General features: G+C 43.9%; 2 protein-coding genes across 2 annotated transcripts in view; both read left to right on the top strand.

Moving 5' to 3' along the window:
• The window catches only part of PEX7 (peroxisomal biogenesis factor 7), an 88,662-nt gene extending 82,031 nt beyond the window's left edge, over positions 1–6,631 (top strand). Inside the window, exon 10 of the mRNA XM_059177455.1 lies at positions 6,141–6,631. Coding sequence (XP_059033438.1) covers positions 6,141–6,209 — 69 coding nt within the window. The 3' untranslated portion in view covers positions 6,210–6,631. The remainder of the gene's footprint in view (positions 1–6,140) is intronic.
• Positions 6,632–11,931: 5,300 nt separating this feature from the next.
• On the top strand, positions 11,932–18,567 carry SLC35D3 (solute carrier family 35 member D3). The gene is made up of 2 exons (XM_059177454.1): positions 11,932–15,544; positions 16,546–18,567. Exons 1-2 carry the CDS (start codon positions 14,662–14,664, stop codon positions 17,376–17,378), a joined length of 1,716 nt encoding a protein of 571 aa, XP_059033437.1. The 5' UTR covers positions 11,932–14,661; the 3' UTR covers positions 17,379–18,567.
• The last annotated feature ends 1,834 nt before the right edge of the window (positions 18,568–20,401 follow it).

Raw genomic sequence — 20,401 nt, 5'->3', positions numbered from 1 at the left:
TTTGGAGGAGGAAAACCACTACTCATATCTGGATTCACTCACTCACTCATTCATTAATTCAACAGTATTTACTAAAGGTTTACTATACAAAACATGAGAATACAGGTTTAACCAAGATGTGTAATTGCTGAAAATCCTATTCAGGTTTAATTACACAAAAATGTTTACATCCATATGTGTGTGTTATTAGAGAACAGAAAGCATATTACCCAGTATGCTCTCATTTTCTCCCTAGTTACCATAAAGCCCAGAGCCTGATTTATTCTCTAAGTGTTGTGATGTGCTCAGCTCCGATGCCTGAAAGCTTTTGCTCCATTTGTTCCCTTTAAAACAGATATTTTCCCCTGAATCTGTATTTATTTGGCCCTGTGCATTAATCTATAAACCACTTAAGCCCATTTAGAACTCAGCAGGGTACAAATATCAAATAAAAAAATAAATCAACTATTGGTTTTAACCATAGCTTACACAGCTTACATGATTAATAAAATTTTCTTATGTATTTTATGTAGAAATTTTGGCTACTGCCTCACATAGAACAGGATCAGGAAGCTACACAAGCTTTGGGGGCAGGAATGCTTCAGGGAGGGCTGCTGTTGTTCTCTGGAGATGGTTCAGTCATGTTGTTGTTGTTTTTTTTTCCTGAGTCCTCCCCTCAACTCACTATCTTCTACCATACATCGGCACATCAGATTTGAAACTTTTCTTTCAAATAAATGTGAAACTATGGCACAAGATGTTTTCCATTATATTAATTGCAAATGAAACTCTTTTTTCTCCTCAAGAAAGGAAGAGAATTCTCCCTCAAGAATATTTGACTCCTACTATATTTTGAGATGTATTTTGAGATGTTTATTTTAAAAACAGCCATAGGAAGAATGACTTTTTATCTCTTGTAAAACCACTCTTTTAGCACTGAATGACTTTTATAATAGAAGCATATTATATATTTCTTTTATAACCAGGGATGTGCTAGGAAAAACTTGATCTCTTCTGATGAACTGGTAAACTGATTGTGATATTTGCATTTCTTACATTATTGTTTGCCTTTTTTTTTTTTTTTTTTTACCTTTGCTGCCAGGAGATGTAGAGCTCAATTTCATGCCCAATTTTAACAATTATTCTTTGCTTTCTTTCCTAGTATAATTATCTACCCATTCTCTCTATTTCGTGTTTGTTCTTTTAAATGAAATGGCTTTTCTGTTACTGTGTCATCTCCTGTAAGAAAGCAAGGGTTATTTTGTTCCACAGAAGTACTGATTTCCCTGTTGAAGCAAATAAGCTATATCCTTGGATGGAGCCATGTTAAAGGATGATTTTCAAAATTGCGATCATGACTCTCACATAAGTGTGTCATGAACATAAATGAACATAAATCCAGGATTTATGTAACTCATGAAAGATTTTGCAACTAGTTCTGAGGAACCAAAGAAAAAACAGAAACAGACAATTCTGAAGGCTGAAATGAACTTACCTCATAGGGGCAGAACTGGGCAATAGCCACAGGGCAATAAAATGTAATATTTGAAATGTTTTCTGGGGGACAAGGAGAAGCATTAGTTGCATCTCAACAGGATGACATTCGTTTGCAACTTTAATGGGTGAGAATCATTTGATTACTATCAGTTTTCTATAACTTACAGAGTTGTAAAATAATCTGGTCAAAGACAGGGAAAGGCATAGACCCCCACATAATGAGGTAACCCTGTGGGGCCCTAGGACAGTGCGAGCATTTCACTGATACAACACCTAGCAGTCTTTTTGCTGATGGCAGTCTCAGTTTTTCCTGACAACAAGGTCATGGGCAAAGAAGTGAGTCCCTGTGTAGGATACTGAAACTGAGAAAGAGGATCTTCCATAGATGAGAAAGGAGACACTCTATTATCTCTTCTTCTCGATCCCGAGCCTGGCCTTGAAGGAGTCTTCGTAGCTAGGAGTGTATTCCTGCAGATGGGACAGAAAGATCACTTTGTTGTGAAGAAGTAGGAAAGGAGCTAGGAAAGATTCCTCGCTTTGTTTGACCACAGCTGAAGAATGAGTCTGTCTCATCCTTTAAAGGAGATTGTTTATTTTCATGTCATTCACTGTGCTTCTCGTTCAGTATTTTTGTTGACATTTATTTTTGAAGTCTTTTTTTTTTTTTTTTTAATGTCTTTCAGACTGGCCTCAGATGGGTAGTAGGGGACATTAAGATAGAGCCTTGTGTTTACTGTCAGCCACAGAATTAAGTGGGAAGCAGAGCCTGCAGAGGCCATGGAGCCCTGCCCACACTGCCAGGGACCACACCACCATCTTTCCTTACCAGGAAGTCCACTGTGCCTATCTTGGAGAGTCTGGCCCCTCTCTGTTAGTTTAGTAGAGCGCTTTACTTCTTACCTTATTATTAATTTTTTTTTTATCATAAGCTTTTTTAAACTTGTGGCACTAGCCAGAGTTTAGTTAATGAGTTAATGAAAAAATACTATTTACATTAATTTGAATCAACTATTCATAATTACATATCATTGCAGTTTGAGGTCTTCTTGGTTTTACCAATTAATTCATAGATTTTGAACAGTTGTTGATTCATTGGCCTTGATACTTGTTAGTTATTTAAGTTCTGAGTAAATAAGTCCTGAGTAAATAACATATGGAAAGGTCTAGCACTTGAAAAAAAATATACACAGATGAGACAGGGGTAAATTAATATAATCTTTGTGTCCCATGATATAAACACTTCCAATGGCAGGATTAGGCAGATAATGAATGTCAGTTTGCCTTTTATGATGTACTTTTTTCTGGTGGACAGACTCAACAGATTCTGGTTCTGGCTGCAGCTCTGCTACTTCAGTATAAATTTGAGAAACCGTTTTTCTCTGCAGTCTTAGCCTGCAAAATACATTCTTTGAGCTAATATTTATTGAGTCATTAGATGTTATAGCAAGACAGGGTCCATGTCTTCAAGGAGCCGAAGACACACATGTCAATAAGTAAGTACAGCCGAATAGCCTAGGTGCTGTGAATGAGTTCATAGAGGAGTAATGCTTAGCCCAGTTCTTCAGAGAGAGAGGTATCCTCTCCAGGCAGAACAAGGCGAGGGGGATAGAGGCAGGGAGGGAGAAGAGAGGTGACTCGGGAGGGATCGGTGAAAGGACAAGAGCACAGAGGCATGAACGAGAGGCAGGGATTGAGTGTGTGAGCCTGGTGTGGTAAGAAACAAAGAAGTAGGTAGCAATCAGATCTTGAAGAGCCTGGTGTTTAACGCTTATGTCTCTACTGCTCTCTCAGTGTGGATTGTGATCTAAAATACTGTTAGTGAGTGATAAGGAGTTAATGTGTTCAGATCAATATGAGTGGTTCTTGTACACGGTGACAGCCCGGTAATTTGACTGTGCACTAAGACTATGAATTCCTTTGTGAAACTCTGAGCCTTTTTCACCATTACAGGTGGGAAATAGAGTACAAATAACTTCAGTCAAAATCTCTCTCATGCCACTTCATCCTTCATGTCACTGTCTACATTTTTGGATTTTTTTTTTATTATGAAAAATTTCACACATATTAGAAGTTAATAGAATAGGATAATGAACTTCTTCCCTTACCCAGCTTCAACAATGATCAACATCCTTGTTTTATTTATCCCTCTACTCATGTCCCACCTCCGTTCAGTTATTATCATTAGTGTCTTTATTATTCTTACTAGATTTGGGTATCAGTTATATAAATCCAAATGTACAAGTCTTAGATCTGTGTTTTGACAGACAGGTACACTGTGCAATCTACACCCATCACAATATAGAACATTTGCCTCTTCCTCCAAACTTCTCTTCTATCTCTGTCCAGCCTCCCCCAGTCCCACCTCAACCTCCAGCTGAAGAAACAAGACAAAACTTTTCCGTTTGTTTGTTTGTTTGTTTGTTTTAATCTTAGAGTAAGTTTCGACTGTTTTCAAACATATACGGTGGAAGTGCCTGTAAGTTACTCTTGTTTTTGGCTTCTTTCACCAATGTAATGTCTGTGAGTCATCCCCATTGTTGAGCATATTGATAGCACCCTCTGCGTGTTGCTCTGTAACTCTCCGCTGCGGGAATTTATTACAGTTTGTTACCTGCTCTTGTCCAGAGAGATTTTGGTTGTTTCCGGGTTGTGCTACGGTGAATGACGTTGCTGTGAGCATTCTTGCTATGCATTGTTACATAAAGCCATTTTCATATGTCTAGGATAAACCTCTAGAAGTGGAATTACTGAGTTTAAAGATAGGTATATGGTTAACTTCGTAGAAACAGCCAGTTTCCCAAAGTGGTTGTAGCAGCCACGTGTGCAAGTTACAGCTGCTTGGCAGCTGACATTTGATGCTGTCTGTCCTTGATTTTAGCCCTTCTTCTGAGTCTGTGGCCATATTGTATTATGGTTTTTATTTGTATTTCCCTGGTGCCTAATGATGTTGAACATTTTATTTTTTTATCTACTTATTGGTCATATATCTTTTTCTGTCTGTTAGTAAAGGCTTTTGCCTGTTTTTAATTTCATTGTCTTTTCATTATTGAGTTACAGTTCTTTATATTTTATTCTGGATACACGTTATCAGATGCATTGGTTTTGGGAGCATTTCTTCCCATTCTGTCTCTTACCTATTTATTTTCTTCATGGTGTCTTTTGATGAGCAAAAGTTTTATTTTCAATTGCACCTAGCAAATTTTTGTGGGTAATGCTTTCTGTGTCCTGTCTAAAAAATCTTCACCTATCTTCAGATTGAGAATATATTCTGTGTTTTCTTCTCAAAGCTTTATACCTTTAGCTTTTAGATTTAGGTTCATGGCTCGTCCGCCTGAAATTACATTTTGTTTCTGGTGTGAAGTTGGGGCTGAGGATCATTTTTTTCCCCCATATAGATATCCATTTTTAGCACTATTAGTTGTAAAGACCTTCTTTTCCCTGTTGAATTGTTTTGGTACATTGGATGAAAAGTGTGGGGTCTATTCCTGAACTCTGTTCTGTTCCTTGATCTACTTGTATATCCTTATACCAACATTGCACTGTTTTGATTACTACAATTTTATGGTTAGTCTTGAATCAGGTAGTAAGTATAAGTACATTTTTGCTGTTCATTTTCAAGATTCTTTAGCTATTCTAGGTCCTGGGCATTTCCACATAAACTTTAAAAGCCACCTTGTCCATTTTTATTAAAAAGCCTGCTGAGATAATGAATTATTTATAAATTTTGTGGGGAGAATTAAATTTGGAACATTATTGAACCTTTGCACATATTTCCTCATTTATTTAGGCCTCTTTAATTTCTCTGAGCAGTGTTTTTGGTTTTAGTGTGGCTGTTTTGCATGTCTTTTATTAAATGTGTTACTAAGTACTTTGTTATTTAATACAATTGATTTTATTTTTTTAAGAATTTATTTATTTATTTGATGGGGGTGGGGGAAGGGAGGAGAGCATAGGTAGAGGGAGTGGGAGAGGAAGAAGCAGAGTTGATCCCAGGACTCTGGGATCATGACCTGAGCTGAAGGCAGACCCTTAACTAACTGAGCCACCCATGTGCCCCTACAATTGATTTTATATATTAATCTTAGTCTCTGAGACATTGCTATACTCACAAACCTTTTAACACCCAGTTCCTGAGCACCATGGCCTTTCCTCTTTTCATGTTTTTACGACGTGTAGACTTGAATGTCTTTATCGCCCATGTCTGCCCCTAAAGAGGGCCAGGGTGAATACCATAGCTTTTCTAAAGACTTCTGATACCACCCGACTTGGATTCAGATAGTCCCTCCTCTGAGAGTCTCTATTAGAGCACTTCCCACCACAGGTCTTGAAAGAACCATTCTGTGAAGGCAGGCACTCTACTTTATCTCCTTTCTGTCCCCACTATATCTAACATGGTGCCTCAGTTCCCAGTTTTTTCATTTATCCCGAGACATATAGGGATGATGTACTTCTGGGGTGAGGTGCGACTGTGGTGAGCTAATGGTGAGGCAGGAAATCCTTACAGGCAATTTCCATCAATTGGAAACAATCCCTGAAGTGTATCCTTAAGAGGGAAAGTAATGTTTACCACTGTGTGATCTGCTTCCACTCTCAATGACTTCAGCTTTTGCTGCCAACCTTGAATGTTTGTAAATTATGCTTCTTACTTCCTTTTTGTTTTCTAGGTGGCTGATTGTGCTTGGGATGAAACAATAAAGATATATGATCCTGTTTGCCTTACTATGCCTGCTTGAGATGGACGCCCCCAGTCAGAAGCAAAGGAGACTCAGGCTGAAGGCTACTTAACAGGAAATAAATTAACTATTGATAATATAGATATTATGCTTTTATGAGCTATTCAGATTTCAAATTTTAAAAATTTACCCTGGGATCATTTTGAGGCAGCTGATAAAGACTTTGGTTCACAATTTAAGCCTGGTACATAAGCCATATTTCTTAAAATCCTAAGGAATAATTGATGTTCTAGTACCTCTTGTAGTGTCGATTGAAATGTGATCTCTGTTTTGTGAAATGGATTAAAATATGGGAGAGCTCTAGATTATATTGATAGTGATATATTTCATTTTTAATTTGTCATTTTTGATGTAAAATATAATCACTGCTGTTGGTAAAAATTAAAATAAACTATATCTCTTGATTACTTATGATTTTATGACATCCTAGCAATATTGCTTTTTCTAATATAGTTTATATATATATGAATACAATACTATTTATAATATAGAGGTATCTGTGATTCAGTAAGAGTGCTGTAATATAGATTTGATTTATTCAGCAGTATTTACTGAGCATCTGCTATGTTCTGAATGAGATTATCTTAAGGACTGATAGCATGTTTTCAGAACATGGAATGCAGGGTGCCTGGGTGGCTCAGTGGGTTAAGCCTCTGCCTTCAGCTCAGGTCATGATCTTAGGGTCCTGAGATGGAGCCCTGCATCGGGCTCTCTGCTCGGCAGGGAGCCTGCTTTCCCCTCTCTGCCTGCCTCTCTGTCTATTAATGATCTCTGTCTGTCAAATAAACAAACAAACAAAAAGAACATGGAATGCTGTGAGTTAAAAGCTTCCATGTTTTTTACATTTATTCATATCTTTTTAGATGTTACAACCTCACCCTATATTTCTCTCTTCCTACTTCTCTATTATCAATTGAAACAACAACAACAACAAAAACTGGTCACTGGGCAAAAAGTCTTAGGTCCTATTAATAAGTTTCAAGCAGTTACCCTTGAAACTATCCCTAAGTAATGCCATAAACCCTGCTCAGTCAGTACCTCCCTTAATCTCCTAGAAAAATCCCTAAGTGCGGATGACCTGTTGTGGGGGGGGAGGCCAAATATGTGGAAAGGGAAAAATTAGTAAAACAACTTTGCATAACATTTATATTTTTATATAATATTACAATAAAATATAAATGGCATAAATTGTTATTTTTAACAAGTTTTTGAGAATTTTAAAGAGCAAAATATATTTGTAATAATGCAACAAAAATTAGAATATATGTATATTGTTGTATGTATGTATTTACATTACATATTTGTCTATTTGTCCCAGAAAAAGAAAAATTGACAGCTTACAACATACAAAAACAGGACTACATAAGAGATAAAACAAAAGGAGCAGAAAGTGAAGCCATGAGTGGGACTTGAACATCTGTGCCCCAGAGTCCTAGAAAGTTGCTCCCAGCAGCAAAAATGGGAAGCCTGGTTGAGTACACAATTCAGCCCCCAAGACCTAACAGCAGGGACTTTGTCCTGTTGCAGGCGTGGCCCTAGTACCACATCTGGTCAAGAAATTTTTGTTTCATGAGTGAATGCACTCGGGAAAAAGTACAACTCTTTTTAGTTCTTAGACCAATCAATACAAACTGTTTTGGGAGAGGATACAACTGTCATAACGTGAGTATAATGTAAGGATCACATGGTCGGAGACATCCTTAGGGCTGTCATGATGATAAGGCCAATGGAGCTGTTTCTCGGTTCCTTCCAGAACAAGAGGCATCACAGCAAACGCAGTTCAGTAAAAGCAGGTTCCCAGTGGGGGTCTTTTAGCAGCTGGATTTATCACAGACTGTTAAAAAGACCTCACCCAGGGCCCATTTACAATGAAACAAAATTACTTACTTTCCTTTGAGAATGCCAGAGATTTTATTAAAATAATCTATCATGTATCTTTTGAAACATATACTTGTGATTTAAAAACTTGATTTCCACTACCCCCCTCAATTTTGAGGACGTGAGAGACGTCTGGAACCCTAACTCCATAATACTTAACTCAGGTTCTTGGAGTTCCTCAGGATGAAAGAGTGTGGGTGAATGTTTATCCAGTGGGTTCCCTGGGGATAGGATTGGAAAACTAGAAGGCAAGGTGCTGGATTCTCTCCTGGAAGAGAATTCTGAAGATTTTTAAATTCTTCGTAGTTCCCAAGCCAAGCAGCTTCAGGACATCATTGGTCTCTTGGCCAGTGAGCTCTTAGCTTTCCTCCTGCCTGCCTCCGCCAACTTCTTCTGTGATCTGGGCACAATGGGAGATGATTTCTGTATGTTACTCCTTTTGATTTATATAACATCCCTGCAAGGAAGCCCTCCCAGTTTTGCAGACAAAGAAGAAGGCTCTCAGGAGTCTAGGAGCCAACAAATATAGAGCTGGAATATGAATCTGCTGTGATTGGATCTGAAGTCTAAATTGCTAAGAAGCTGACCCTGGGTGTGGAGCGACCCTACCAAGGTATGTCACCCCAAGAAGATCCAGGCTGGGAGCCCACTGTGTTTTATACCTCTTGCACTTTATAACTGACCAACTTGGCTATCATTTGGCTCTTCCCAAAAAGAACTCATTAATTTCTTAGCAGGCCTCTTCTTGAGTGAGACATATTTTTTACTTCCATATATTTACTGAAAACTTCCAAATATCTATCTCCTGCCTCCCCCACCCAGCTCTCCCATAGCCTTTGTGCTCATTTTCTTCTAAAACACACTGGTCTTGCTCCCTAATGGACTCCTCTGGCCAATGCTTTCTCATTCGTTGCCAGTACTGTCTACCCAGGGGCTCAAGCTAAAGGTTTAAATACCATTCTTGTTCCTTCCCTTTTGCCCACCTCTCTACTCCAAGACGCATCACATAAATCCTGCCCCTTGAACCCTTCCCCCCTCCCCCCCCCCCCCCGGCCGATATGTCTCCATTCTGTCTCCTCCCTTCAATCCAACCACCACTGCCCTGGTTCAAGCCATTATTAAGTTTTTTCTGGACGATCCCAGCAGACAGTCCCTTCCTAAATGAGGGGTCTATTTCTAGTTTTGTGCCCTTGGAGCCATCCTCCCCAACACACCTGTTGGAGACAGATCTAAAAATGCGATCTGATTACATCAATTTGAGTGTAAAACCTTACTCTGCATATAGGATCACCTATAGGAAAAGTTCAAGCTCTTTAATCAGACAGCTGCAGTCCTTTGGGGCTAGCCCCTGCCTCTCTCAGCAGCATTGCTTCCCTCCACGTGTTGACCAACTTTATGGTCCACAACATGGCTGTGTTCACAGACTCCCCGTATAAATAATGCAAGTGTTCATTTCTTTGTCCAAGGTAGTCCACTTCCTGGTTTGCCCTGCTCTTGACTCACTGAATTGTTATTTCTTTTTGATTGAAGGATAGTTGATGCAAAATGTTACATTACATTGGTTTCAGGTATACATTGTTTTGACAAATTCTTATCTCTCATTTGAAAGTTATGAGAAATGACTAAAGAAAAAGATTACAACATACAAAAATTAAAATAGCAAAATATACCATTAGCAAAGCTAAGATAGATTGGAAGCTATATTTGCAACATATGTAACAAATTAATAGCCATAATTTATAAAGAGCTCTCTAAAAATCACTTAAAATGACCAAACATAAAAGTGGACAAAGGATATCAATAGATAATTAACAGCTGTAAAAATGCAAATGTTTAGAACCCTTCAAAAATAGTGCCCAGACTTTGTCTAATAGGCCACAAAGAAATGCAAATTAAAATGAGAGTCCATTGTTTTTGTTGTTGTTTGGTTTGGCATTTTGAGGGGGGGTTGTTTGTTTTTTGTTCTTTTGCTTATCAGTTTGGCAAACACTAAAATACTGATAATATTAAGTTAACATGAGCACTGTTGGGGCGCCAGGCTGGCTCAGTTGGTTGAGTGTCCAACTCTTGATTTCAGCTCAGGTCATGATCTCAGGGTGGTAGGATGAATCCCCTGGGCAGGCTCTGCATTTGAGGGGAGCCTGCCTGAGTTTCTCTCTCCCTCTCCTTGTGCCCCCCCAACCCTGCTAAAGCACCCCCTCCATGTTCATGCTCTCTTTTGCTCTAAAATGAATAAATAAATCTTTAAAAAAGCACGGGGAGAGCACCGTTATACACCTGTTTGGAAGGCAGTTTGGCAGTGAAGATTTAAATGACTCAGCAGTTCCAGTTCTAGAATTCTCTGTCTGTATGCTCCCACTCCAAATAGGTACAGAGAATGTAAGAACAAATGCCCAAGGGTATTCATTACATCATTGTTTGGTGACATCCAGATGCCTGTCTACAGAAGAAAGGTAATACTATAGAATAATCATCAAAAAGAATAAGGGAGAACTATGTGTCCTGACATGAAAATAAATACATTGTTATCAATAGGTGTATGAGTTTCCTATTTCTATACAACAAGCACCCCAAAACATAGCAGCTTAAAATAACATACATTTACTTTAGAGTTTCCATAGGTCAGGAACCCAAAGATGACTTAGCTGAGTGGTTCTGACTCCACTTTTTTCATGAACAGGACAGGGAAGCTGTCATCTGAGGCTGGAGGTATCCGAAGCTCCACTGGGGCTAAAGGATCAGCTTCCAAAGTCATTCACATGGTTGTTAGCAGGCGTCCACCATGTGGGACCCTACACAGGTTGCGTGAGTGTCTCTATAATATGGCATCTGGCTTCCTCCAGGCTGAGCTGACAGAAAGTTCAAGATGGAAGGTTCAGTCTTTTTTTTTGCTGTTGCTTTTTTTTTTTTTTTTTTAATTTTAATAAATTTTTTTATTTTTTATAAACATATATTTTTATCCCCAGGGGTACAGGTCTCTTTTATAAACTAATGTTAGCAAGCGACGCCATCACTTCTGCTGTCTTATTGGTCACACAGACCAGCCCTGGTGCAACGTAGGAGGGATTGACCAGAGGTGTGACTACGAGGAAGCAGGGATCTTGGAGGCTAACCCACCACAATATGCTTTTTAAAATAGTAAATTATACACAATTAGGTAGATATCCCAATTTTATCATTTTTTAAAAGGGGGATTTTTTTTTAATTTTTTATTTTTTTATAAACATATATTTTTATCCCCAGGGGTACAGGTCTGTGAATTGCCAGGTTTACACACTTCACAGCACTCACCAAAGCACATACCCTCCCCAATGTCCATAATCCCACCCCCTTCTCCCAAACCCCCTCCCCCCAGCAACCCTCAGTTTGTTTTGTGAGATTAAGAGTCACTTATGGTTTGTCTCCCTCCCAATCCCATCTTGTTTCATTGATTCTTCTCCTACCCACTTAAGCCCCCATGTTGCATCACCACTTCCTCATATCAGGGAGATCATATGATAGTTGTCTTTCTCTACTTGACTTATTTTGCTAAGCATGATACGCTCTAGTTCCATCCATGTTGTCGCAAATGGCAAGATTTCATTTCTTTTGATGGCTGCATAGTATTCCATTGTGTATATATACCACATCTTCTTGATCCATTCATCTGTTGATGGACATCTAGGTTCTTTCCATAGTTTGGCTATTGTGGTCATTGCTGCTATAAATATTCAGGTGCACGTGCCCCTTTGGATCACTACGTTTGTATCTTTAGGGTAAATACCCACTAGTGCTATTGCTGGGTCATAGGGCAGTTCTCTTTTCAACATTTTGAGGAACCTCCATGCTGTTTTCCAGAGTGGCTGCACCAGCTTGCATTCCCACCAACAGTGTAGGAGGGCTCCTAAAAGGGGGATTATTATGTATACATAGATATGGAAGAAGAACTTAAAGGTTTGCACCAGGAGCCAGCTCTGTGTAGTAATGTTGGTGTGGGGTTGGGGGTGAGGGATCTTGAAGTTAGCATGTTCAGTTACTGTTCTAAAGTGTGTTTCTTTTTACATACTATAATAAGAATGGGTTATGTTTGCAATTAAAAATAATGAAAGAAGACCATATTTCCTTCTCCAGGATGTCTTGAGAAAGCTGATTTTATTGTCCTCTTTGTTGCTCCCCTGTTTCTGACAGGAGGCCCCACTGTAGCATAAGGATCATTGTGTTGCCTCACCTCCACCTGTGAACCCCTAAGAACTGAGATGAGTGCTCATCTTTGAATTCTCCATGGCTAACCACCAGCCTGGCCCCAAATACTCACTGTATGTTTGCCAAATGAACGAACTAAAGGATTTACTTAATGCCATCAATATGTATTAAGTAGCTCCAAAGATAATGGAGCTTGATACCAGTAGGTCAAATAGCTTTTTGACCTTCAGATCTACATTCTTGTTCAATTAACCTTGCTAAACATAGTATTCTTGTTTTTCCCATTTTTCTTTAAGGGCTTATCTAGTAATTGGTGTGGGAGATGGTACTAATTTTTTTAAATGAAAGCCCTAATGGAAAAGAATTATATGCAATAAAGTGGAGAAAATTAATTGTTTCATGCCAATGTAGGTTTCCAGTATTAAGCTAAATTTTCTTGCCTAAATGAGAAGGGTAAGATAGCTGAATCAGCCCCAAATCTTTTACCTAATGTTAGGATCACAAATGGAAGCAATTATATTGCTGGCAGAAATAAATCATTCCAAAACTAGGTCTGTGCAGACAGTTCTTTATTGTGTTCACTTAAGGTGGCTTTTATTGGAATGGTCCCCAGAAGCAGAGATCTGTTATTTGCTGATTTCTTTGAAAAGTTCATCTTCAAGTTTCTTAATAATCTGATTATACTTTGTTTATATGCTTATACTACACACATACATGTAACGTTACTTAAGACCCCATTTCCTAAAGAGAGAACATCACTTGAAAAACAGAGTCCATGAACCAGCCAACAGTGTGTAACCATAGCTGTTAGCAACAAAAACAAAGAATTTCCCAGGGAACTAGAAGCCCGGGATTTGGTAGATTGCTTTCCAGTGTTATTCCTGGAAAGCTGACACACTGAGCCATTTGCAAACATTTTCTTGAGTGTCCACCTGAGGGGGGCAGGGAGGTGGCCCTACTAGGCCATGGGCCAGACTGGTTGAAACCTAGATCTCTCCCACCAACATGATCTCCCAGCACATGCAAAGCTGGCCCTGAATAAGGACTGCAGTGATGCTGCTAGTCCCTGATGGAAATTATTTTTCTGCTCTGGTAAAAATAATCGCTGCTTCAGTATCCAGGCTGGAAGTGTCGCAGAGAAAACAAAACAATCACTAAAGAAACGGTTCGTGTATATTAGTTCGTGCAGCAGATAAGGGTTAGGAGGTTGGGATCCCCCTGGGAGTGGGTGGCTAGGAAAAGTGAACGGAAGGGAGCGGTGGTGCGCAGCAATTTCAAGCTCTCTTCCTCGCTCCCAAACCCTGGCCAAGTCCATAATTTTAAAGCAACGCGAAAACTGAATGTGTCTGGCTTTTAGCTGCGTCCTCGGCTGAGCGAACCCCTTTGCTGAGTTGCCGCGTCCGGGCTTTACTTTCCAGGGAACGAAATTCAGACCGAAGGGTCACAGAAGCTTTGTGCACGCAGAAAATAAGAATTTCCTTTTTCTTTTAGCCAGATGCAGGTGAACAGCTCTCAAGTCCTGCAGGGGCTCCGGGGGGTAAGAGTTAGGCTTTGCTCCCCAAAGCCGCCAACGACAGCCCGGCAGGCTGCGGTCGGTTCCAGAGGTTCCAGAGAAAGCTACACCTAGTCTCGGCGCGGTCTCGCCCGGGAGTTCCTGCCCACGCTACGCCCTCCCCCACCCCTCCCGGCAACGCACCCCCCTGCAAGTCTTAGCGTGGCCAGTCGCTCCCGCCCACCTCTGGGGCACTGTCGCCCCCGCGATCCACCAGATCAGTGGAAGGTTCTCCCTCCAGAGACTTTAGCTTTTGCTTTTATGCTTATTTCACATCCTTACCCCACTTGGAACGTGTGTCCCAGGCTCCGCAGTCCGGCAGGGCCACAGAGCCCCCACCCCCGAAACTCCCCCAGAGCCACGCCAGTCATCCCAGTTGCCTCCCTGAAAAGCGCACGGACTGGGGAGCGTGTTGCCCGCGACAGGGAAGAGGCCAGCCTTGGCGTCCTAAAGCACGCCGGGGAGGCGTCCTGGGGCTGTTGGTTTCTCCAATATGAGGGCACGGGCGCCCAAGCATCAGGAAGCCCCGCAGCCCTCTGGCACCGACTTTTCCCCCTCTCCGATCGGGCAGCTGGACAAGGTCCTGCGGCTGTGCCAGTAGGGGCGGCGGACAGAAAAGCCTCTGAAGCTCCAGAAGGGAGGGGCAAGGTTGGGGCGGAGGGTGCTGTCACTTGTTGCCGCTAATAAGCTCGACCCTGGAGCGCTGCTGTTTCCACAATCTTTAGCTGTGCCCGGGATCCCCCACCCCGCTCTCCTGGGCTCGGAGCTGGAAGGAAGAGGCCAGCGCGAGCGGCTGACATTGCGGTAGGAGAGGGGAGGGCGCCCGGAGAGCCCGCCTGGATGGGCGCTGGGGTGCGGGAGAGGTGCGAGTGGGGTCCCGCTAGCTGCAGCTGCCCGGGCTTCCAGGTGCACAGCGTCCGCCCTGACTGGGAAACCGCGCGGGACGCAACCCATCGCAGCTCGTCACATACTTACAAATCGCTGTCGCTAGGTTTCCCGCCACTCCTCTCAGACCAGCCCCCCCCCCGCCCCGCCACTTTTCGGAGTCCCCCGCCCTCATCACTGCCTCCCGGGAGCTGCGGGGCATTCGGACGCGGAGCCGCGGAGCCGCGAGGACGCCTGGCTGTAGGTGCCCTCTGCAGCGAGCCGGCGCCCCTTGCCCTTCGCCGCGGGGTTGGGCGGTCACCCCCGCCGCCCTCGCTCTGCCGCTCGCGGCTCTCTTCCCCGCTCTCCTCCCGCAGGTCCCGGAGCTCCGCCACCACCGGGTGCGGCGCGGCAGGCGCGATGCGGCATCTGTGCCGGGGCCGCGTGCTGGGCATCTCCGTGGCTATCGCGCATGGGGTCTTCTCGGGCTCCCTCAACATCTTGCTCAAGTTCCTCATCAGCCGCTACCAGTTCTCCTTCCTGACCCTGGTGCAGTGCCTGACCAGCTCCACGGCGGCGCTGAGCCTGGAGCTGCTGCGGCGCCTGGGGCTCATCGCCGTGCCCCCCTTCGGCCTGAGCCTGGCGCGCTCCTTCGCGGGGGTCGCAGTTCTCTCCACGCTGCAGTCCAGCCTCACGCTCTGGTCCCTACGCGGCCTCAGCCTGCCCATGTACGTGGTCTTCAAGCGCTGCCTGCCCCTGGTCACCATGCTCATCGGCGTTCTGGTGCTCAAGAACGGCGCGCCCTCGCCCGGGGTGCTCGCGGCCGTGCTCATCACCACCTGCGGCGCCGCCCTGGCAGGTGAGCGGGACCCGCGCCCACCCCCGACCCAACCTACCCCACCCGACAGAGATGGCGGGGATCACTTAGTGCAAGGCCCTCACTTCCAGATGGAAGGCAGAGAAAGGCTTGAATGAGAGTGCTCGGCTCGCTAACGGGACTTCTGAAACCAAGCCGAGCCTTCCCCAGCACTCCGACCTCCTCCTTCAGAGCGCACCCCTCCCCCCAGTCCAGGCTTCCGACCCCCGCCCCTGCCTAAACCGGTATCTCCCTCTCCGCCTTCCCTTCCCTCCCTCCCCCAATCTCCCCTCTCCTCCACCCTATCTCCCTTGCTCCCTCCAGGAGGGGTGGGGGAGCCTCCAGAGCCTGGGAACTGGAGCCCCCAGGCTGAGTCGGAAGAAGGGGGGCCGTGAACTTCCCTGGGTCACGCGGTGCTGGAGTGATGGGGGACGAGGGACAATGGAAACCAAGCCTGAGCCGCGGAGGCTAATTTGGGGGTCTCTGGCGCCGCGTGAGGTGCTGAGAAGGCGGATTGAGCCCCACTTGAGAGCTGAGCTTGCAGGACTGAACCCAAAGGGAGCCAGCGGGAATGGGAGAAGGGTCGAGAGAGAGAGAGAGAGAGAGAGAGAGAGACTTTCGCTCGGCGCCCAGCCCGCCCCGGGGTTAGAAGAGCCTAGCTGGGGTTCCCTCTTCTTCCGGAACACCACGGAGAAGGCCAGGGTACCACGAGCCTGGGTGACCTCCATGCCTACCCCGGGGGCACTTGTGCCCTCCCGGGCCTTTCTCTTGGACAGAACTAGACAGGGTGCCCCAGGATATGGCCCGGAAGGCGCCACCGATTATACCTGGAACTGGGCATTGGCTGAACTTGGCTCTTTTTATACCCGTGGGCAGAGCTGGGACGCGAACCCTGTCTACTCCCCAACCCTACGCGTTGTCCCAGTAATACCCACCCTCGCCAACCCGCTGTCTTCTCTTTTTCCTTCCTGCCCTGGCTCCGCGGTTCTCCTGGGGCGCTCCAGGAGCTGGCGATCTGACCGGCGATCCCATCGGGTACGTCACGGGCGTGCTGGCAGTCCTGGTGCATGCCGCCTACCTGGTGCTCATCCAGAAGGCCAGCGCCGACACAGAGCACGGGCCGCTGACCGCTCAGTACGTCATCGCCGTGTCCGCCACCCCACTGCTGGTCGTCTGCTCCTTCGCCAGCACCGACTCTATCCACGCCTGGACCTTCCCTGGCTGGAAGGACCCTGCCATGGTCTGCATCTTCGTGGCCTGCATCTTGATCGGCTGCGCCATGAACTTCACCACGCTGCACTGCACCTACATCAACTCGGCGGTGACCACCAGCTTCGTGGGTGTGGTGAAGAGCATCGCCACCATCACAGTGGGCATGGTGGCCTTCAGCGATGTGGAGCCCACCTCTCTGTTCATTGCCGGGGTGGTGGTGAACACCCTGGGTTCCATCATTTACTGCGTGGCCAAATTCTTGGAGACCAGAAAGCAAAGCAACTACGAGGACCTAGAGACACAGCGGGCGGGAGAGGAGGCACAGCCAAGTGGAGATCAGCTGCCATTCGTCATGGAGGAGCTGCCCGCGGAGGATGGAAATGGCGGGTCAGAAGGTGGCAAGGCAGCAGGTGGCTCCACTCAGAAGAGTGGGCAAGAGGCAGGGGGCAGCCCCAGAGGAGGCCCGCTGGTGGCTAGGAGCTCACACAACACAGCTGCCGGCCCAGAGGAAGTGAGCAAGAGGTCACTGAAGGATGCTTACCTCCAAGTGTGGAGGTTAGTTAGGGGAACCAAGTACATGAAGAAGGATTATTTGATAGAAAATGAGGAGTTACCCAGTCCTTGAAAAGGAAATGCATGTATGTATATATGTACATACACTTATTTTGTATGTTAGAGATACTGTATTTTAATGAGGGGCTGCCTGATTTTATTCCTTGAGGAGTGGGGAAGGGAAGCAAAGAAGGAAGCTGTAACAGACTGACAGTAACAGCATAAGCACCGTGTGAATTATTTAGTGTGAGCTTACCTGAGGCATCACAGAGACAAAAGCATGTGAAGGTGCTTAATGAGGGAAAGCAGCGGTTCTGGCTGCAGACTCCTGGCACACGAATTGTATGTCTTTAGAACCGTAACCAAATATCTGCATATACTTAGAATTCCTCAGTCCACCCCTTCCAAAGTTGGAGCATAGACAGGATGCCCACATTTAAAAAGCTCAAAGAGGACCCAGGTACATCTTCAGTGATAGTAGAGCTACAGTTTTTATAGCCAGCTGGCAAGAGTATATTATTGAAATAATATATATATACATATATATGTCTATATACATCTGTATACATGTAGACATCTATATACATCTGTATATAGACATATATATACACTGGATTGATGTTTACTGTTTGTAGTCATCTGAAATATGTTTGCTCTGATTTTTCTTCACTTAAAAGAGTATTCTATTATTCTATTGTATATTGGTAGAAAATGTTAAAGGTATTTTGAATATATGAGTTCTTAGCTTTAAACCCGAAGTTTAAAGCTGGTTTTTAGTAATTATAAAACTATTTTAAAGGTTGTTTGGGTTCATTGCTTTATAATATTTATTATTGAATGCCGTAACCTTTTGAAAAGCCAGTTTTACTGTGTCCAATATTCTTTCAAGCAAATGCAAAGGCTGAACAATAATTCGGTATTAACTGAAGCCCAAACAGAAGTGAATCCATCCTGTTAAACTAGCTCTTTCGAGTCACACTGCCCATCCCAAACCTGTTACAAAAACAGCAACTGCTATATTCACTTTATGATATTTTTCTATCTTACATTTGTCAAAATAAAGTATGAGCCTCTCTGCTAAAAGACAAAGTGTTATAAATTTGTTTCAGGCACATTTATGTTCTACTGTTGCTATGTAGGGGGCCACCCCATGGAGAAGTTCTTCAATTAACAGGGCAGTTTACTTTAAAACCACACCAATCACCACAAGGACAGTCTCATTTTCCAGTCAAGAAAACCATTATATAGTAAAACAAAATACTGTCTCAGGTGGCACAATGAGAGCCTCCCACTGCTGACGTCAGTGAACATGGTGCCTGAGATGTAATAGGAGAGTGCACCCAGAGGGAATCCTCCAGAGAGGTAACTTGAGACAAGGCACTTTTATTATTTGCCAGCATGTTCCTGAGATGCTCAGATGGTAGTATCCTATATTTTTCTTCATTTTTCAAAAAATGAAACAAAAGGCAGCTTCAAAAATGGAAGTTTCAGCTTCATCAGTTTGACTCCACAAGCCTGTGAGTAAGTGTGATGTGGCAACGTGATTGGTGCTGGGTTACGGGTGGTCCAGGCAGTTTCTCATTTCCACAGGTACCTCTCCAAGCCATTGGAGATGTAGGAGCCCTCATGTGTCTGCAGTTAAAAATGGCTGGTGAGGGTTATTACGACTTCCTTAAAAATAAGAATTAATGTTGACACCCACATGCCAGGAAACCACAACCTGTTGCACCTCTGTGAAGCAGAGAATGAAAAGCAGCAAAGTTAAATAAAGGATATATATTTTTGTTAATACCATCGTCAGAGAAATGGAGAGCATGGTTGTTTTTCATGGAAAAAAAAATTCCTTTTAGGCCAAAAATGTGGGTTTGCATTTATTGAAAATAGGTGAACTCTTTCCTGTCTCTGTAGAGACATTGTATCAGAGTTCTCCAGAGAAACAGAACCAAGAAGATGTGTGTGTATAGATAGATAAGTAGAACCAAAGAGATTATCTATCTATCTATCTATCTATCTATCTATCTATCTATCATCTCAGAGAAAAGGAGATTAGGGAGTTGGCAACTGTGGGGGTTGGAAAGTCTAAAATCTGTAGGGCAGGTTGGCAGGTGGGAAAGTCTGGGTTTTTATGTCACAGTCTTGAGGCAGAATTGCTGCTTCTGCAAACCCCAGTCTTTGAGCTGAAGGCCTTCCACTGATTAGACAAGGCTCATTCACTTCCTGGAGGACTTTCTCCTTTATTCAAAATCTACACCTTGTAAATGTTAATCACATCTAAAATATGTCTTCATAGTAACAACTAAACTACTCTCTGAGCAAATACCTGGGCACCACAGCCTGGCCAGGTTCTCACATCAAAGTAACCATCACAGACACTTACAGTGTGAGGGGACAGTGGGGAGTGTGCAAGGATGGAAAAAGCCAAGGAAGATCAAAAGTGGAAGTTCTGTCACATCCATTGGTTTGGGCCAAGCTTGGGAGTCTCTTGATGGTTAAAGAAAATAAGTCCAAAGGCAGGTCAGAAAGCGAGTCAGTGCAGGGAGCTCAGGCACAGGAGGACATGAGCAGAGGCAGGCCTTGCCTGGCTTCTAAATCCTTCTTCTATTGGCAGTAGCACTTACGTCCACCTAACAGATGCAGGTCCACTCTGACTTTTGGGCTCTGCCAAGGTCTTGAGTCAGGAAGGGAATTTCTGAGGCACTCCAAGATATTACAGTGGGAGGAACTCAACTAGAAGTCACCACTGTTGCTTGACTGACCTGGAATTTTGCCCCATTTTGGATGAGGTGGAGTCTCCTTTTCTCTGAGCTTATGCCCTCACCCTGCATGTAATTGGGTGTTTGATCCCTGCCTGGACAATCTGTTCCTCTATCAACTCCTCACACACTCACTTGCCAGTTATTGACTGGAACCTGCCTGTGCAACACAGCATGATGTCACACAGACCTCAATGCTCCCTTCCTTGCTGGCCAACTCTAAATGCTGTCTAGCCCTCTATTCTTAATTGAGTCATAGATGGAAACACTGGGGGGAGTCATTGCCCAGAATGTGCCAGTGTGTGTGTGTGTGTGTGTATACACTACCGTGAGTGGCTGAGCT

Source organism: Mustela lutreola, chromosome 6 (genome assembly GCF_030435805.1).
Source record: "Mustela lutreola isolate mMusLut2 chromosome 6, mMusLut2.pri, whole genome shotgun sequence".
NCBI classification, from domain to species: domain Eukaryota; kingdom Metazoa; phylum Chordata; class Mammalia; order Carnivora; family Mustelidae; genus Mustela; species Mustela lutreola.
Note: the sequence above shows the minus strand (reverse complement) of the source record. Positions and strands in the feature narration are given on the sequence as shown.